We start from the raw sequence: 15,500 nt of genomic DNA, 5'->3' as shown, positions 1-15,500 counted from the left end.
CTGTCACCACACTACCCACAAGGCTGCCTCCCCTGAGCCGTCTCTAGCCACATAGGCCTGCTGAGTCAGAATAAGACCCTCCCTCCATCCTGTCAGCCAGCATTGCTTCCCCCCCAACCATCTATCTTCCCCCAACACACTGGGCATTTTAAATACACATTCTCACGGCACTAGTCTCTGTTTAGCAAACTCAGGCCCAGGGGGAATGGTTTGCCCAAGTTTATACTAGGAGCTGGCTGTAGAACTGGGACTAGAGTCAGGTGTCCTGACCCGCCACTCAGAACACCCAGAAGGGCCTTGGGGAAGCTCTTGCCTCAGAGCCGCCTGCAAGGTGCCTGTCCCACAGAGGAGCTCACCTTCAACCCACCCACCCACACCAGTCTTTCACACAGGAGCCTCATCATCTCGCCTTTCTCCAGGACTCCACCTCCCAACGTGCAAGTCTCACTGTTGCCACCCTGCTCAAGACCTGCTGTGGCTTCCCGTTCCCCTCTGGGTGAGGTCTAAGCTCCCTTAGCCTGGTACTCTGGCCCTCCACACTGCCCACCAGCACCCTGGACCTCTCCAGCCTGACTGCCCCACATGCCCCCCATATATACCCTATAAGCCGACCTCCCAGCCAACGTTGGAGACATCTGGTTCCCAAGTGGCCTACAGTCCACACCTGGCTTGTCCACAAACACCGCACTTCGCAGATGTTTTTCCTCTGCTTGCAATGCCCTTTACCCATCCCCCACGCGGGAGACCTGAAGGAATCCTCAATGGATCTGCTGGCTGGGGCTAGAGGTTTCTCTGTGTGTGAGTGCAGCCGACTTTCTCTTCACACAGGGGACCCAGGACAGGGATTGGTACACGCTCACCCCCAGGGCTCAGCATGTTCTGGCTGGGGGTAGGGGGTGCAGGATAGACAATGTCAGAGCAGACAGCCTTCTGCTCTCACTCAAGCCTTGCCCTGCATCTTCCTGAACAGACCCCTCACACTCCCCATCTTTGTCCATACTGTTTCTACGCAGAAACACCCCCCGCCTCACTCCAGCACTCTATACTTGCCAAAGACCTCCTCCATCCTCAGGGCCACATTGGACACCACGGTCCCCCATCCCTAACAACCAAGGTTTGTCATTATATAATTGCACACAAATATAGGGGTGTTCCTGGGGCAGAACCAGGACTGACACCTTTCTACCCCCCCACAAGGGCCCAGCAGGGCCACAGGCCTCAGCCTGAAGTTGGTGCGACAGCACAGCGGGCCCTAGACTTCTGGCTCCTTCTTCACCATTGTAAGGTGACCTGGGGAAGAGAAGTTAAGTGGCTGGGGTCACAGAATGACTCAAGTGTAAAAACTAACCTGGGGATAGCAGGCTGCATGGTAGCAGGATGAGATGGGGCTAGGGGTGTGGGTATGGGTAGCTCCAGCATCACAGTGTGTCTGTGTATCTGTTCCTGACTAGAAAACTCTTTGATAACTGATATTATCTCATCTGCTCCCACAGATGAGAAGTGGACACCACTGTGGGTGGCTTGGGAAGGGTGGAAGGTCAGGGTCAGGCGAGGAACAGTCTGGATTCTCTTCAGCCTAGAGAGGCCCAGCCTGGAGTCATTCAAGGCCCTGGACCTGGAGTCATAGTCTAAGGGGTCCCTCCCACCTTCGCTGCATCTCCTTGTCACTTTCTCAGACTCTCCCCAGCCCTTAAGACTCAGCACCAGTCTCACCTCCTCCAGGAAGCTCTTCAGGATTGGTCCATCCCTCCATCCCACCTCACAGCTCAGAGCAGAACTGTCACAGCTTTATTTCTCCCACTCAGACTGGAGCCGTTGGGGCCTTGCTCTTACACCCTTTCCTTAGCTTAGCCAAGCTGAGGGCTCAGTGACCTCATTGCAAGCCTGCTCCATCTTGCTCTCTGCTGTCCATTGGCCTGGGGACTGTCTAGGCCCCAGAAGGGCTTTGATAAATGTCTCCTGGATTGACATTACTGAAAAAGGTGCTGGGGCAATGGCTGGTCATGCCTTAGGCCACAGGAAACAGAGACTAGCAGGAGCCCCAAATGATGCCAGGGTTAGCATCCCAGGCCATGGGGTAGTCTAGAATTTGGGAGGCAGGACAGAGGCCTGAGCTTGAGCCCCATTTCTTTTTTTTTTTTTTAATTTTTTTTTTAACATTTATTTATTTTTTGAGACAGAGAGACAGAGCATGAATGGGGAAGGGTCAGAGAGAGAGGGAGACACAGAATCTGAAACAGGCTCCAGGCTTGAGCCCCATTTCTACTGGTACTTGCTTATAACCCCCGACAGTCACTGCACCTCTCTGGGACCCAGTCACCTCCTCCATTCTGAGAGGGGGGAGGACCAGAGTCTAGTCTAAGCATCTTTTTCAGACATACTTGGTGATGGGGCATCAAAGCCATATGCCATAAAAAGTGTGAGATTTTCTCCACACTATGTGACTGAAAATAAAGAGAAGTCTAAACTGTAAAATAAGGAAAAGGAAGTTCAACAAACTTTCGACCTTTTCATAATGACTATTTTGAACATCAAATATGAAAATGTGTCCAAAAATGTATGCTTTGCTGGTGCCCTACATGTTTGGCCTGCCTCCTGGTGACCTGGCCCCCGGCTAGATGCTAATTTTGAGTTCCCTCCAACAACGGATCCAGCTTTCTCAGACACTGTCTAGTACTCACTTGCTTGCCCCTGCCCATCCTTCAGGGAGAACTCAGGCTCCCAAGAGCCTTGAAACTGTATCTGCCTGATGTCCATCTCATTCTTCTGTCAAGTTTCTGCCCAATGCAGGAGACCCCTGGGGAAGCTTGTCCAGATCACTAGGCTGGACCACCCTGGCTTGATCTGAGCGGCCTCCAGGGGCTCGCTGACCATGTTGAATCTCAACCGAGGCCATCTGGGCAGTTGTCGGCTCATGGCTTGGCTTGCCCCAAGTGGTTTCCATGGTCTCCTAGAAATGGGACCCCCAATCCGGGAGAAAAGGAAGTGGCCCCCTCTGCCCACACACAGGTTCTCATACCGGCCCTAACATCAGAAACAGGAAGCAGACTCCCCCAGTACATTCGCCTTCTGCCACACAGACACCTGTCCCCGTCTCTCCTCCATGCTCACCTTCTCACAGGGCCCTCACCCTCCTCAGCTGAACCCGTCTGTGATGGAAGAGGGTGCTCTACTGGGCAGGATGGGCATCATCAACCTCCATGTTCAGAACAAACTCACACAGACCCAGGGACCCGCCCGTAAGGGGTGCTGTAGAGAGAAAGCCCAGGGCGGGGAGGGGAGGCTGGCTGGAGGAGGAACAGGGCGGCAGAACTCTGGAATCTGAAGCCCCAGGCTGTTGGCACCGTCAATAGCCTCAGATGCCCTTCTGAGCAAGGCTGGGGATCCAGCAAGCAAGAGTACCTCCCTGAGGGATTCCCCACTTTCTCTGACTTCTGGCTCTGAGTGACCCCATTTAGACAGACAGGCTGTGCTGAGGGCACAGCAGTCTCTCAGGGCAGGGGGTGAGGCTGACTTACTGGTCATGTAGAGCAGAGTGTGGAAGAGCCACATCCTAGCTGGAGCAGAGGCAGCAGTGTGGACCTCGGCCTATTCAGCTTCCCCTCTTCAGCTTGGGTGGCCAGAAGGCGGGGTCAGAGACACACAAAAGCAAGGACCCACAAGCAGATAAGCACTTTAAAGTAGACACGGAGGTTCCCACTTGTACACAGCTAGCTGTGTGGCTTCCTCAGCAGTTGTGGGCTGGGTTCTGGAAGCTTAGAGACATTCGTCAGCCCTGCTCCATCAGGCACACTTCTGTGAATGATGAGCCCGAGGTTTGGCCTAGGAACATAGTTCTGGATGTCCTCGTCAACAGATGTTTGAGTGTAGGAGTATTAACCTGGCCATTGTTTACCATTCATGTGTGTGAGAGTCCCAGTCCCCTCCCCTGTCCTAGTACCTACCACCAGATGCCTCAGCCCAACACCCAGCCTATGGTCCTTGGTGGTGTTTGCCTCAGCAGAGAGAATGAGGTCCCCTTCCCACTGCAAGTGCTCCCACAGCTAGAAACTGGGCTCTTGCACCTGGCTCCCACACTCAAGGCCCTGAGACTATGGAGGGCCTGGTAAGTTGAAAGACCCAATGCACTGACTGAAAACACTGGCTCAGTGAATTCAGCTTTGGCTACATTGTCTTTAAAACCTGACTATAGTACCATACTGTGGGGAGTAATTTAAAAGAGCTCTGAGGTGGGGTGCCTGGGTGGCTCAGTCAGTTAAGCATCCGACTCTCAGTTTCAGCTCAGGTCATGATCTCACGGTTTTGTGAGTTCGAGCCCCACATCAGGCTGTGCACTGATGGTGTGGAGCCTGCTTGGGATTCTCTATCTCTCTCTCTCTCCCTCTCTCTCTCTGCCCCTCCCCTAGTCACGCTATCTCTGCGTCTCTCAAAATAAATAAACTTTGAAAGAAATAATAAAATAAATAAAATAAAATAAAATAAAATAAAAAATAAAATAAATAATAAAATAAAATAAAATAAAATAAAATAAATAAAATAAAAAATAAAATTAAAATAAAATAATAAAATAAAATAAAATAAAATAAAATAAAATAAAATAAAATAAAATAAAATAAAATAAAATAAAATAAAATAAAATAAAATAAATAGTTCTAAGGTACCAGGACAACAGATGAGGTAAAATTCCATGTCTTTCCAGCATACCTCTGATCCAATCCAGCACCCCAACTGCCAATAGTCTGCAACCATATTTAAAAGCTAACTTCACAATTTGTCAATTTTCCATGTGTGAGCACGTCTGTCGCTTAAGGAAGTGTCGCCTGCACCCCTACTTCCCAGATTGTTGAAAGTGCAGAGCATCGTCCAGCAGAACTATGATGTTCTAGATCTGCATTGTCCAACACAGCAGTCAAGAGCCACATGTGGCTACTAAGCCCTTGAAATGTTGCCAGTGCAACTGAGGAGCTGAATTTTTAATTTAATTTTAATTAAGTTACATTCAAAAAGGCAGGACATTCTGTCTCTCACATGTTTGCATCCCCGGGAAGAGCACTCGAGTGTTAATGTTAAGTGTTAAGGCAGACAAGGGTGTTGGCTTAATGACTATATAGATGAAAATCAATTTTATTTTGTTTCTCACACTGAAAGCTTACTTGGCCAAAGTCTTGTGGAGATCAATGACACTTAAAACATTTTTGCATTGTCTGCTTTGGTCTGACAAAATACCTACAACCTAATGCAATAGTTCCCCGATGCTATATGGTTGCTTGAACAGAGATTACAATGTATTCATTATTTGGCCTGCTAAAAAAGAAAAAGAAAAAGAAACAACAAAAAAAATGAAATTCTAGGTCTGATGCTCTGCCTGCCAGATCACAATGAAAACCATCCAAATTGGCTTAACCTTGTCACAGGTCAGAGGCCTGGCTGGTCTTCCTACCACTCCAGGGTTCAGTAACTCTCCCCCTATTCCACACTTGTTTGGAGTGCCAGGGGCACATGGCAGAGCCAGGAGAGGCTCCTCTCCCCACCGCTGGCCCAGAGCAGGCAGAGAGAGTAGCCTCAGGCCACGGAGTAGATCAGCAGTAGGGACAGGCTAGAACCCAGGACTGCAGCTTGCTCAAGATTTCTAAGAGCAGGACTTCATGTCTGGAGTATAAACTTCAGGACACCTCAGGAGGCCAAACCAAGGTGATGACCGGAGGAGGGTGGACAGGGCGCAGGGCCACTTCTGCATCTTTGGAGACTCCTAGAATGCAGACTCATCCTGCATCCCTCAAAGATGCATTTATCCAAGCTTGGTGGTGTCAGCATGGCAGACTCCTAATCATGAGCACACAAAGGCCCTTCAAGCCCATTTGACAGTAACTGCTGTCCCCACACATAAAAACTTAAGATCCCAAACAAAGAGCCAGACTGTGCTGTACAATGCTTCCACTCACACAGCCTCATACAGGCTTTAGACAAATGTTAAGGGACCAACTTGAGGGACATTCCACAACATAACTGGACTGAACTCTTCAAAAACATCAATATCATAAGACAAAGGTTAAGAAATTGTTCCAGGTTAAAGAAGACTAAGGAGAGGACACAAAATGCAGTGTGATCCTGGATTGGATCCCAGAGCAGAAAAAAAAAAAAAAATGCTTTAAAAAACCTTATTGGGATAATTGGCAAAATTGAAACATGAACTAAAGATTAGATATCACTGTACTGACCAGATAAAATTACGTATTTCCTGAATTTGATAACTATATCATGGTCATATGAGAGATTATCCTTATTCTTAGGAAATGTATACTAAAATATTTAGGGGTAAAGGGGCAGGATGTATGCAAATAATTCTCAAATAGTTCATGCTTTAGAGGTGGGGAGCTGTGGAGTGGGGGGAAGGTGGAAGGCACAGAGACAGAGGGGAGAAGGGAAAGAATGAATGATAAAATACGGCAAAATATTCTTTGTCCTACCCTCGAAACTTTTCTGTAATTTTGGAATTATTTCAAAATAAAGTCTTAAAGGTTAAGAGAATAGAGAAGATCTGTTCAGCAAGAGGTAAAAAAACTAACTGCTCTGCCTTGAGAGCGAGTCAAAAGCTCCTGATGTCTGCACTCACCAGTGGATGCGGGGCTGTTCCTCATAGCCTCTAGGCACAGGTTTCTAACTACCCATTGGCCTTCTTGAGTCCTGGGAAGCTAGGAAGAGGGAATTTGGAAGTGAGGACTTACTTAAAATAGGACTGCAGTAGAGGACAGAGCTGGCAAAGGGAGCTAGGGGAAGTCTGAAGAGCAGTAGGAATCACTACCATTTGAGTGCTAAGGAGGGAGTGCCAGACTCAATGCCAAGGGCCTTCCATGCAAGGCCCTCAGCTTATCCTAGCAGCCACCCTACTTGGCTATCCTGATTTCCCAAATGAGGATGATGGATCGGAGAGGTTAAGTGACTTGCCCAAGGCCATATGGCTAGTACGTGGAGAGTTGGGACTCAAGACAGGTGTATTTCCTCCAGAGCCAGAACTCTGAACCACTACAACCCTATTACCCTCACATCCATTGGTCTAAATCCTTCCCAGTTTGTGAGCTTTTAAAAGCAGAGACCTCATTTCACAAACATATACTGGGTTTTTTGCATTACTGGGTGTCATGGACTAAATTGTGTACCACCCACCTCCCAGCTGCCAAATTCACATGTTGAAGCCATACGCCCCAATGTGAGTAAGTACATTCGAGATAGAGCCTAAAGATCCTAAAGGAGATAATTAAGGCCATAAAGATAGGGCCTTAATCAATAGGCTTAGTGGCCTTAGAAAAGGAAGAGAGATCTCTCTCTCCACGTGCATGTACCTAGGAAAGGCCATGTGAAGACACCATGTCTGTCTACAAGCCGAGAAGAGACCTCACCAGATCTTGACCTATGCTAGCATCCTGATCTTGGCTTTTCAGCCTCAAGACTGTGAGAAAATAAATTTCTGTTGTTTAAGCCACTCAGTCTATATTTTGTTATGGCAGCCCAACCTAATACAGTGGACTACCTCCTAAAAAAACCAAAACACTGAATGGTGTGTGTGTGTGTGTGTGTGTGTGTGTGTGTGTGTGTGTGTGTGTGTGTGTGTGTTGGGGAAGGTGGGCTTAATGGGGAGGGAGCATGGAAGAGGATCCTCTTGGTTTTCCCTGAGGGGTTGGTTTACGGACCAAGGGTCCAAGGACTTGGGCCTCTTGCTCGCCCCTACCTCCTTCCTGTTCAACTTAGGTTCCTAATGGTCTTTGGAAAACTAGAGCAAAGATCCTAGAACACAACATTAGCACTACAAGGAAACCAGGAGACAATCCCAGGTGAGCCCTTCATCTGACAGATAGAGAAACTGATATCCAGAGAGGTGAAGGGATTTGTTCAGTCTTTTCCAGTTTGTATGGGAGACAAAATGAGTCCCCAGGGCTTCAGGCCCAGCCTCTGGCACTCTATTTGACCCTCCCCAAAAGACACCCTACTTGAGCTAAAAGTGCTGCCTACTGCTCATAGGCCCTCTAATCCTTGCCAATGACAAGAGGGGATGTGTCACACAGGTAAACACACAACACCCAGGAAGGGACAGAAAGGTCATGTCTCCTCTCCTGCCAATGGTGTGGGCCTCCTGCCTTCACTAACTAACCTACACCAGTCAGGGGTGAGGGTGACAGACAACTGGAGATAACACAAAGTTTCAGCTACTGAAGAATCTGGTCATGCAGAGAGGGCCTCTAGAATTGCTCAAACAAAAACAGGTAAGAAGCCTAGGGCAGGTTAGTACCACCCATACTCTAGAGTTTTATTTATAGCACAGGAAAGTCCCACTTTAGTGCTCACAATCTGAAATAGGCTTTTGAGCCAGCATTTCCGTAAGTGTTCCGAGGAACATCAAAGTCCTTTCAAATGTTCATAGAATTTCATTTTTAAAAAACGCTACCATATTTTTTCTTCTAAGATTTATTTAATAAACATGTAAGAAAAGTTCTGGATTTCTGTTGGTCAGATTATGCAATAACAATCTGCCTTGAGGCAAGTGTGATTTTCTCAAAATTATCAAAAACATTCTGTACTTTTAGTTCTTAAAGGAAAAAAAAATGGTTTAACTTCTCATTTGTTTCCCATTATATAAAGTTTAAAAGCAACTATTCATACACCAAATTTATTTGTGCAGTGATGAATTGATCCGTGAAGCCATGATCTGCTGTTAATATGAATCCAAACTGCCCACTAGCACTTCAGCATAACTCTCAGAATGCCCAGACTGAGAGGTGGAGGGCTGCTGGAGGCAAAAGAGCTACTGCCCGAAAAGGGGTTCCTCTTCACCTTCTCTGGACTGATGTCACTTTCCTCTCCAACAGGACCCACCTAAGACCTGGCTCAGCAATCCCTCTTTGGGGCCTCTCATCCACCGGCCAGCTTCCTTTCCTGCTCTCCTGGGGCAGATGAATGCTTTCTAAAAAATATCCTCCATGATTCTCTAACAAATTCTTTACACAGCAAGTAAGCTTCAGCTCAGATATGGCCAGATCATCAAAATTTGAATTTTATGGAGATCGAATTAATGAGGTTTTTTTTTTCCTTATACAAGTACAGTTTATGCACTTCTGGATCATCTTCCTCTTTTTGAATCTGGTAGTCCTACCTAGAATTTGACCAGCTTGCAGACAAAGGAGCCAGAGCTGGGTTGTTACCGTAATTCACTCATTTACCAACCACTCTTTAAGTACTACTTACTCTGAACTGGCATGGTAGGAGGACACAGAGATAACAACATGAAGACACCTGCTCGTTAGGAGCTCACAGGCTAACAGGGAAAATAAAACATGAACATCAAGTATTGTGTGTACAGGGCAGAAAACAAGGACTAGCCTGTAATAGGACCCCAGGGCCTCAGAAAATGGAGCTGTTCCTGCAGCTGAAGGATTTATACACTCACCCACCACATGTTTCCAGACGACCTACCAGGTGCCAGACATGTTCTAAGACTGGAGAAACCCCCATGAACAAACCAGACATGGTCTCTGCTCTCATGGAGCTTACAATCTAGCAAAAAAGACAAAGTAGGATCAGGGTATTACAATTCAGCATATAGGTGTGCTGACTCGGGGCAGGGGGCGGGGACGGGTACAGAGATTTGGCATCATACACACATTTCACTTAGGCAAACACAATGGTATATTTTTCTGAAAAGTTAAAAAAAAAAGACAAGGAAAAAGGAAAACAATGTTAAGTCATTTGCGCCATTTCACCGGCGCCTCCACTCACTGAACAGACCGGCTGGAGGGCCTAAGGCAAGCTTGTGCGCCTGCCGCTCCTTGTGGCCTGTTACAGTTCCCAAGAGCCCTTTCAAAAGTGAGCTGCTTGCCTAAGTGTAAGTCCAACACCTAAAAATATGTGGGTATTTTTGCACAATATGGCCCTAATTGCAGGCCAACCATTTTATCTGGAGCTCAACCAAAGAAACTCTGATGTATTCCCACACAGGAAGGAACCAACTGTGCTGGATCTTTCGACGCTGGTTTTCAACATGGCACCTTACTCAGGGTTTCCAAGAGGAATTTTGGTTACACTCCATTTTTATCTTAGGTGTGACTGTATAACCCAACCGTGGAAGGAGCCGAGTCTCGTCCAAGGCAGTACTGTGGGATACATAGCAGGGGCCCATGATCTGGCTCTGGAAGTTGGGAGGTAGCCTCCTGGAGGGGTCTCTAAGTCCTTGAAGATGAGCAAAAGAGAAGGCAAGGCTCAGATGGGAGAGAGAAAGGTCCGGGGGAGCACGTCACTGCTAGAGAAGAACAGCACCGAGCAGAGTTTGAAAGGCTGGTGAGATCAAGGTGGGTCCAGGGAACTTGTGGGCACAAGGGCAGGGGAGGATGAGAACACGAGCCTTGTGAGCTACCACAGTAGTTTGGAATTTATTCCAAGTGCAACAGTGAAGTTTGGAAAGGTTTTAAGCAGAGGAATAACAGGAATAACTTTAAGAAAGTTCATTCCGAAGTGCATGAAAAGATGCCCAACATCATTAGTCATCAGGGAAATGCAAATCAAAACCACAATGAGACACCAATTCACACTGCAAAATAACAAGTGTTGATGAAGATGCGGAAAAACTGGAACCTTTATACACTAATGGGAAAAATGGAAAATGATGGAGCCACTTGGGAAAACAGTCTGGCAATTCTTCAAAAGGTGAAGACGGAGTTACCATATGACCCAGCAATTCTACTCCTAGGTATATAACCCAAGAGTAATGAAAACATCACCACGTAAAACTTGAACATAAATGTTCCATAGCAGCATTCGTCATATCAGCCAAAAATGGAAATAACTCAAATGACCATCGACTGGTGAACGGATAAATAAAATGTACTGTTCATACAATGGAATATCATTCGTTAATAAAAAGAAGTACTGACACATGCTACAATACACCATGATCCTCAAAAATATGTTTAGTGAAAGAAGCCAATCACAAATCACCTTACAAAGTGTATGATTCCATTTATATGAATGTTCAGAATAGGCAAATCCATAGAGACAACAAGTAGTGGTTGCCAGGGTGGGAAAGGGGACTGGAGAGTGACTGCTAATGGGTACTGGGTTTCTTTAGGGTGATGAAAATGTTCTAAAATTGACTATGGTGATGGTTGCACAATTCTGTGAATAGACTAAAAGCCACTGAAGTGTATACTGTTTTTTTAAAGGTATTTTTAAGTAACCTCTACATCCGACGTGGGGCTCGAACTCACAACCCTAAGATCAAAGTCACATGCTCTACCAACTAAGCTGGCTAGGCGCCCCTGAAGTGTATACTATAGAAGAGGGAACTGTATGCTATGTAATTAATATCTCAGTAAAGCTGCAAAAAACAACGAAAGTTTATCCCAGCTGCAGTGCACATAACAGAGGAAGGGACGGGGTACGGGGCAGAGACCGGGGAGGAGGCTGCCACAGGGATAGAGCAGGAGAAGATAGTGACTGAACTAAGGGGAAGATTTCATGGGACCAGACTAGAGGCCAGAGGAGCGCTTGTCACGGGCTCCCCAAGTTCTCCTGGGTAGCTGGTGTGTCTCCCAAGAGGGAGAGTGGGGACACAGAAATGAGGTATCCGCAATTACTATCAAGCAGCAAAACGTATTTGAAATCTCATGTGTAAAGACTAAGAAGAATACAGAAACGTGTGTAGCTCTCCTGCCCACATGCATGAGGAGCACCCAGGCACGCTGAGCTGCCACTAGGGGACCATCCTGACTATCCACCCCCACTCCCAAACTCCAAAGAGAGGGCCTGGGCATTCAAAGCCCCTGTAAGATGTTTCAAGATCTGAGTGCCTGAGTGTAGGCTGGAGAGTGAGACAGGAGGTGACCAACCATAACTTGGGGAAATAAAATCTTTAAGATACTTTTCTGGTTCTGTGTATTTGTAAGGACTGCAAGGCTGTTCAAGCAGGCATTTTTCGTGGTTAGGTCAAAAGTCCAGTTTTGACTATACACCACCACCACCCTCCCAGAAAGCCTTCCCTGATCTCTAAAAGGAGACTGGCAAGGGCTTAAGGTCATGGGACAGATGGGCCTGAACTACTGGTGGAAAAGGTCATGACTGGGAAACACAGAAGCATAAAGAAGGGCATTTCTTGAACACTGCTGAGACCACATCAGTTAGGACCCTGACCACAAGGACATCTTTGTCATGCTTGAAGACCCACAGACTGTAATGGAAAAGGGATGGGGGTGAATCCTTGTCCACAACCTCATGGTGTCACAACCCTCAACTGTCTCTTTGACCCACCCCACGCCTGTAACAGAAACCAGGGCTGGCCAGCCCACCACAACCATTGCTTCAGGAAGAGTAAAAACACCACAGAGATGCACCAATGAAGTCAGAAGCTGTGGTACCAGCCCATTCAGTTGCCAGATGGGAAAACTGAGGCCCAGGCCCGTGGACAGAACCAGGAGTTGGCACCCGGGTCTCTGACTCTCAGGTCCTTGTCCTTCTCACTCTACCAACTCCCTAAACCTTGCCCCTTCTCAAGAACCTGGCTCTCAGCTGTGTGCTTCACAGGACCAAAACAGCTGAGAAACTTCAGAAACATTAGGTCTCAACTGGCAGAGAACCAGCTCTTTCCCAGAATCCTATCAGGAAGCAGAAACATACAATAGTTACAGGCTCCGATCTTTCTAAAGGGAGTGAAAAAAGCAGTTTAACCAACAAAACATGGTACAGTACAACTGCTGCAGCTCTTAAGTCCCACAGCCCTTTATTTTCTTTATTAGCAGCAGCATTCTGCATTCAATCACACCATACTGTAATCAACTATCAATGCGACCATTAGCTCAGCCACAAGTAAAGATCTCTAGAATCCAGGGCTACACTAGGTACTGAAACAAGCCAGACAGGTGAAGAGCTGTGACACCACAAAGGGACAAAGGTTTACAATCTCTAACTCCTAAATTCTAGTGAATTGAAGAGAAACACTATTTTTAAGCCTGCAAAGGAATATAAACATTAAATACTTCAAGATAGAGATCAAACAGGAAGACAAAATAATCTACTACCTTTAAAATAATCTGAAAGGAGTTTAGAAAAAAACAAGAAATAAACAAGCTAAAATTTCCATAACTATGATCTTATTAGCCAGTTTTAAAGATAACTTCAGGCGCCAGAACTTGGAAATAGAATAAATACCAACGTATCACTTCTGAAGTGATAATAAACAACAGGACCCCATCTCTGATGGATGGATTTTTTTTTTCCTACAGTGGCCAAAAAGCAAGTTGAATTCTATATACAACAGACAGACTATACAATTAGGATCATTTAAAAATAATGAGACTCCTCTCTTTGCCTTCTTCCAAAGTATATAATATATATTTAACAGCACACATAAGACACCACTTGAGCTCCCTTGTAGCCAACAGGAAGTATTTTCACATATAAAAATTAAAAATTTTAACTTTTAAATCATTAATATTTTTAAACATAATACAGACTTAAAAATTGTTCAACATTAACCCATGACCCCACCCCTAGCACAAAAGTCCACCCCAAATCCAGAAGTCACAGTTTTTTGTTCCTAAAAATCCCACAGCACTGAACTTGATCTTCACTTCAAGCTGACTGCTACGAAGAGGCCCCTAACAGAAATCCCCAGGAAGGAATGGAAGCACGATCGACGCTGCATCTCTTATCTACCTGGGCGGCACTGGTGCACCTCTGTAGTCAGGTCCATGAGATTCGGCCCCGACACTAGGGTCCTGGAAGGGTGAGCTGGCAGCTTCCCTCATCTTCCCCCTCGAAGGCTGTCCAATAAGCACCTGGGAATTGACTTTTCTTGGGAAAAGGGTGCTGGTAACAGCTGTCAGGGCCAAGGCAATAGTGAGAAGTTCAGTTCTCTGCTCTTTGGATGAACTGTGTAAAACATTTCTTTAAAAGACACAATGTTAAAAATATTAAGAAAAACGTCTACAAAATCTGGAGGGCTGCCTTTTCCTCAAAGGGTAAAGCTTGTGGGATAGTGGGAAAAAAGTTGAGGGCCCAGAACTCTAACTCTGCAGCAAAAGATAGATGCCCTTCAAAACACGTCACATTCTTAATATGTCTTGCTGAAGTAGCAAGAGCTGAGGGTGACTGTGTAAGAGCAGGAGAGGCGCCAACTCCTGCAGGGGGAGGGAGGGAAGGTTCCTACTGTGCACCCCACCCTGCACGAGAATGTCAGACTTTAGGGCAGCTGCCATTGGCCCCAAGGGCATCAGGACTCTGCCTCTGAACCAGAGCTGCTTTCCCGACTAACTTCAATCTGGAGAGATGGTAAGTTATCTAACCGGCTCTTCTTTTGGCGAGACTGTTCTTTCTCCTTTATCAGAGCCCCCCATGCCCTTTGCAGCTCAGAGTCGTCTTCCTCAGTGCCCGGTGTTCTGTGATCCACCTTCTTCGTGTTCTTTTCTTTGGTCTTGGGTGCAGATCCTAAGCGAGTCCATAAACTACCTGTTTGGGTGAGAAGGCATTTCAGTTTTGGTGGTCAATGCTGAGAAGCAGGGGCACTGCCAACAACCTAATGTGCAAGAAACACTGGGGAGGGGGTCTGTGGCTCTTGGAACCTTTGTGCAGTGTTGGGAAGGTTATCTCCTTTCCCTGGCTATAGTCCCCTGCCTGCAAAGTGAGGGATCTGGACCCAATGGGAGACTCTCACAGCTAGGGACATGTGCCTCCCATATGCATATCAGAATCACCTGCAAGGCTACTTATGCTACATCTCCCCTCCCTGGTGAGACTCACCATTCAGTGTAGAGCTTCATTCTGCCGGGAGCGGGCCATTCCCAGATCATTCCCAGCTATAAATTCTGCAAAGTGAGGGACCTGCTACACTGTAAACTTTCAGAGATTTGGCCCAATATCTATTCATTTTTAAAATATACTTTATTAATATCTCACAATAGAGAAATATGTGTTTAGAATTTCATAGCATAATATAAGGCAATTAAACATTTTATTTATAAAGAATTTTAACAACATGTGGGGCACCGGGGTGGCTCAGTCAGTTAAGCCTCTGACTTCGGCTCAGGTCATGATCTCACGGTTCATGAGTTCCAGCCCCGCATCAGGTTCTCTGCTGTCAGCACAGCTGTCCCCCTCTCTTTGTCCCTCCCCTGCTCGCGCTCTCTCTCAAAAATGAACATTTAAAATATTTAAAAAAAAAAAAAAAAAGAATTTAACAGTGTGGAAAAATGATCACAATAAAATGAAGAAAGCAGGTTACGTCTATGGACAAAGACTTTAATGGAGACTTAAGACTAAAAAGTATTTGTGCTAAACAGAAAGAACCAAGGCTGGTTTTGTTTTTTTCTATTTTCTAAGTTTCCTATACTGTTATTATTACAATTATGACAATGACTATAACGGAAGAGGAAAAATAATTTAATTTTGACATATGCTATTTCCTGCCTTCAACTAACAAAGTATTTCTATGCTATAGTCTGCTCTCCTTCAGTCCTATCTCC

General features: G+C 46.1%; 2 protein-coding genes across 3 annotated transcripts in view; both read right to left on the bottom strand.

The window, feature by feature from the left end:
- Nucleotides 1-13,834, bottom strand: part of ITGAE (integrin subunit alpha E) — a 74,322-nt gene extending 60,488 nt beyond the window's left edge. For both annotated transcript variants that reach the window (XM_086686275.1, XM_086686276.1), the window contains exon 1: nt 13,696-13,834. In XM_086686275.1, coding sequence (XP_086542401.1) covers nt 13,696-13,732 — 37 coding nt within the window. In that variant the 5' untranslated portion in view covers nt 13,733-13,834. The remainder of the gene's footprint in view (nt 1-13,695) is intronic.
- The window catches only part of NCBP3 (nuclear cap binding subunit 3), a 32,929-nt gene continuing 30,164 nt past the window's right edge, over nt 12,736-15,500 (bottom strand). Inside the window, exons 13-14 of the mRNA XM_025918064.2 lie at nt 14,325-14,487; nt 12,736-13,858 (exon numbers count right to left, since the gene is read on the bottom strand). Of these exons, the coding sequence (XP_025773849.2) occupies nt 13,750-13,858; nt 14,325-14,487 (272 nt within the window). The 3' untranslated portion in view covers nt 12,736-13,749. The remainder of the gene's footprint in view (nt 13,859-14,324; nt 14,488-15,500) is intronic.

Source organism: Puma concolor, chromosome E1 (assembly GCF_028749965.1).
Source record: "Puma concolor isolate L17-30 chromosome E1, mPumCon1.1.hap2, whole genome shotgun sequence".
Taxonomy (NCBI): domain Eukaryota; kingdom Metazoa; phylum Chordata; class Mammalia; order Carnivora; family Felidae; genus Puma; species Puma concolor.
The sequence above is the reverse complement of the archived record's forward strand: the minus strand, read 5'-3'. Positions and strand labels throughout refer to the sequence as shown.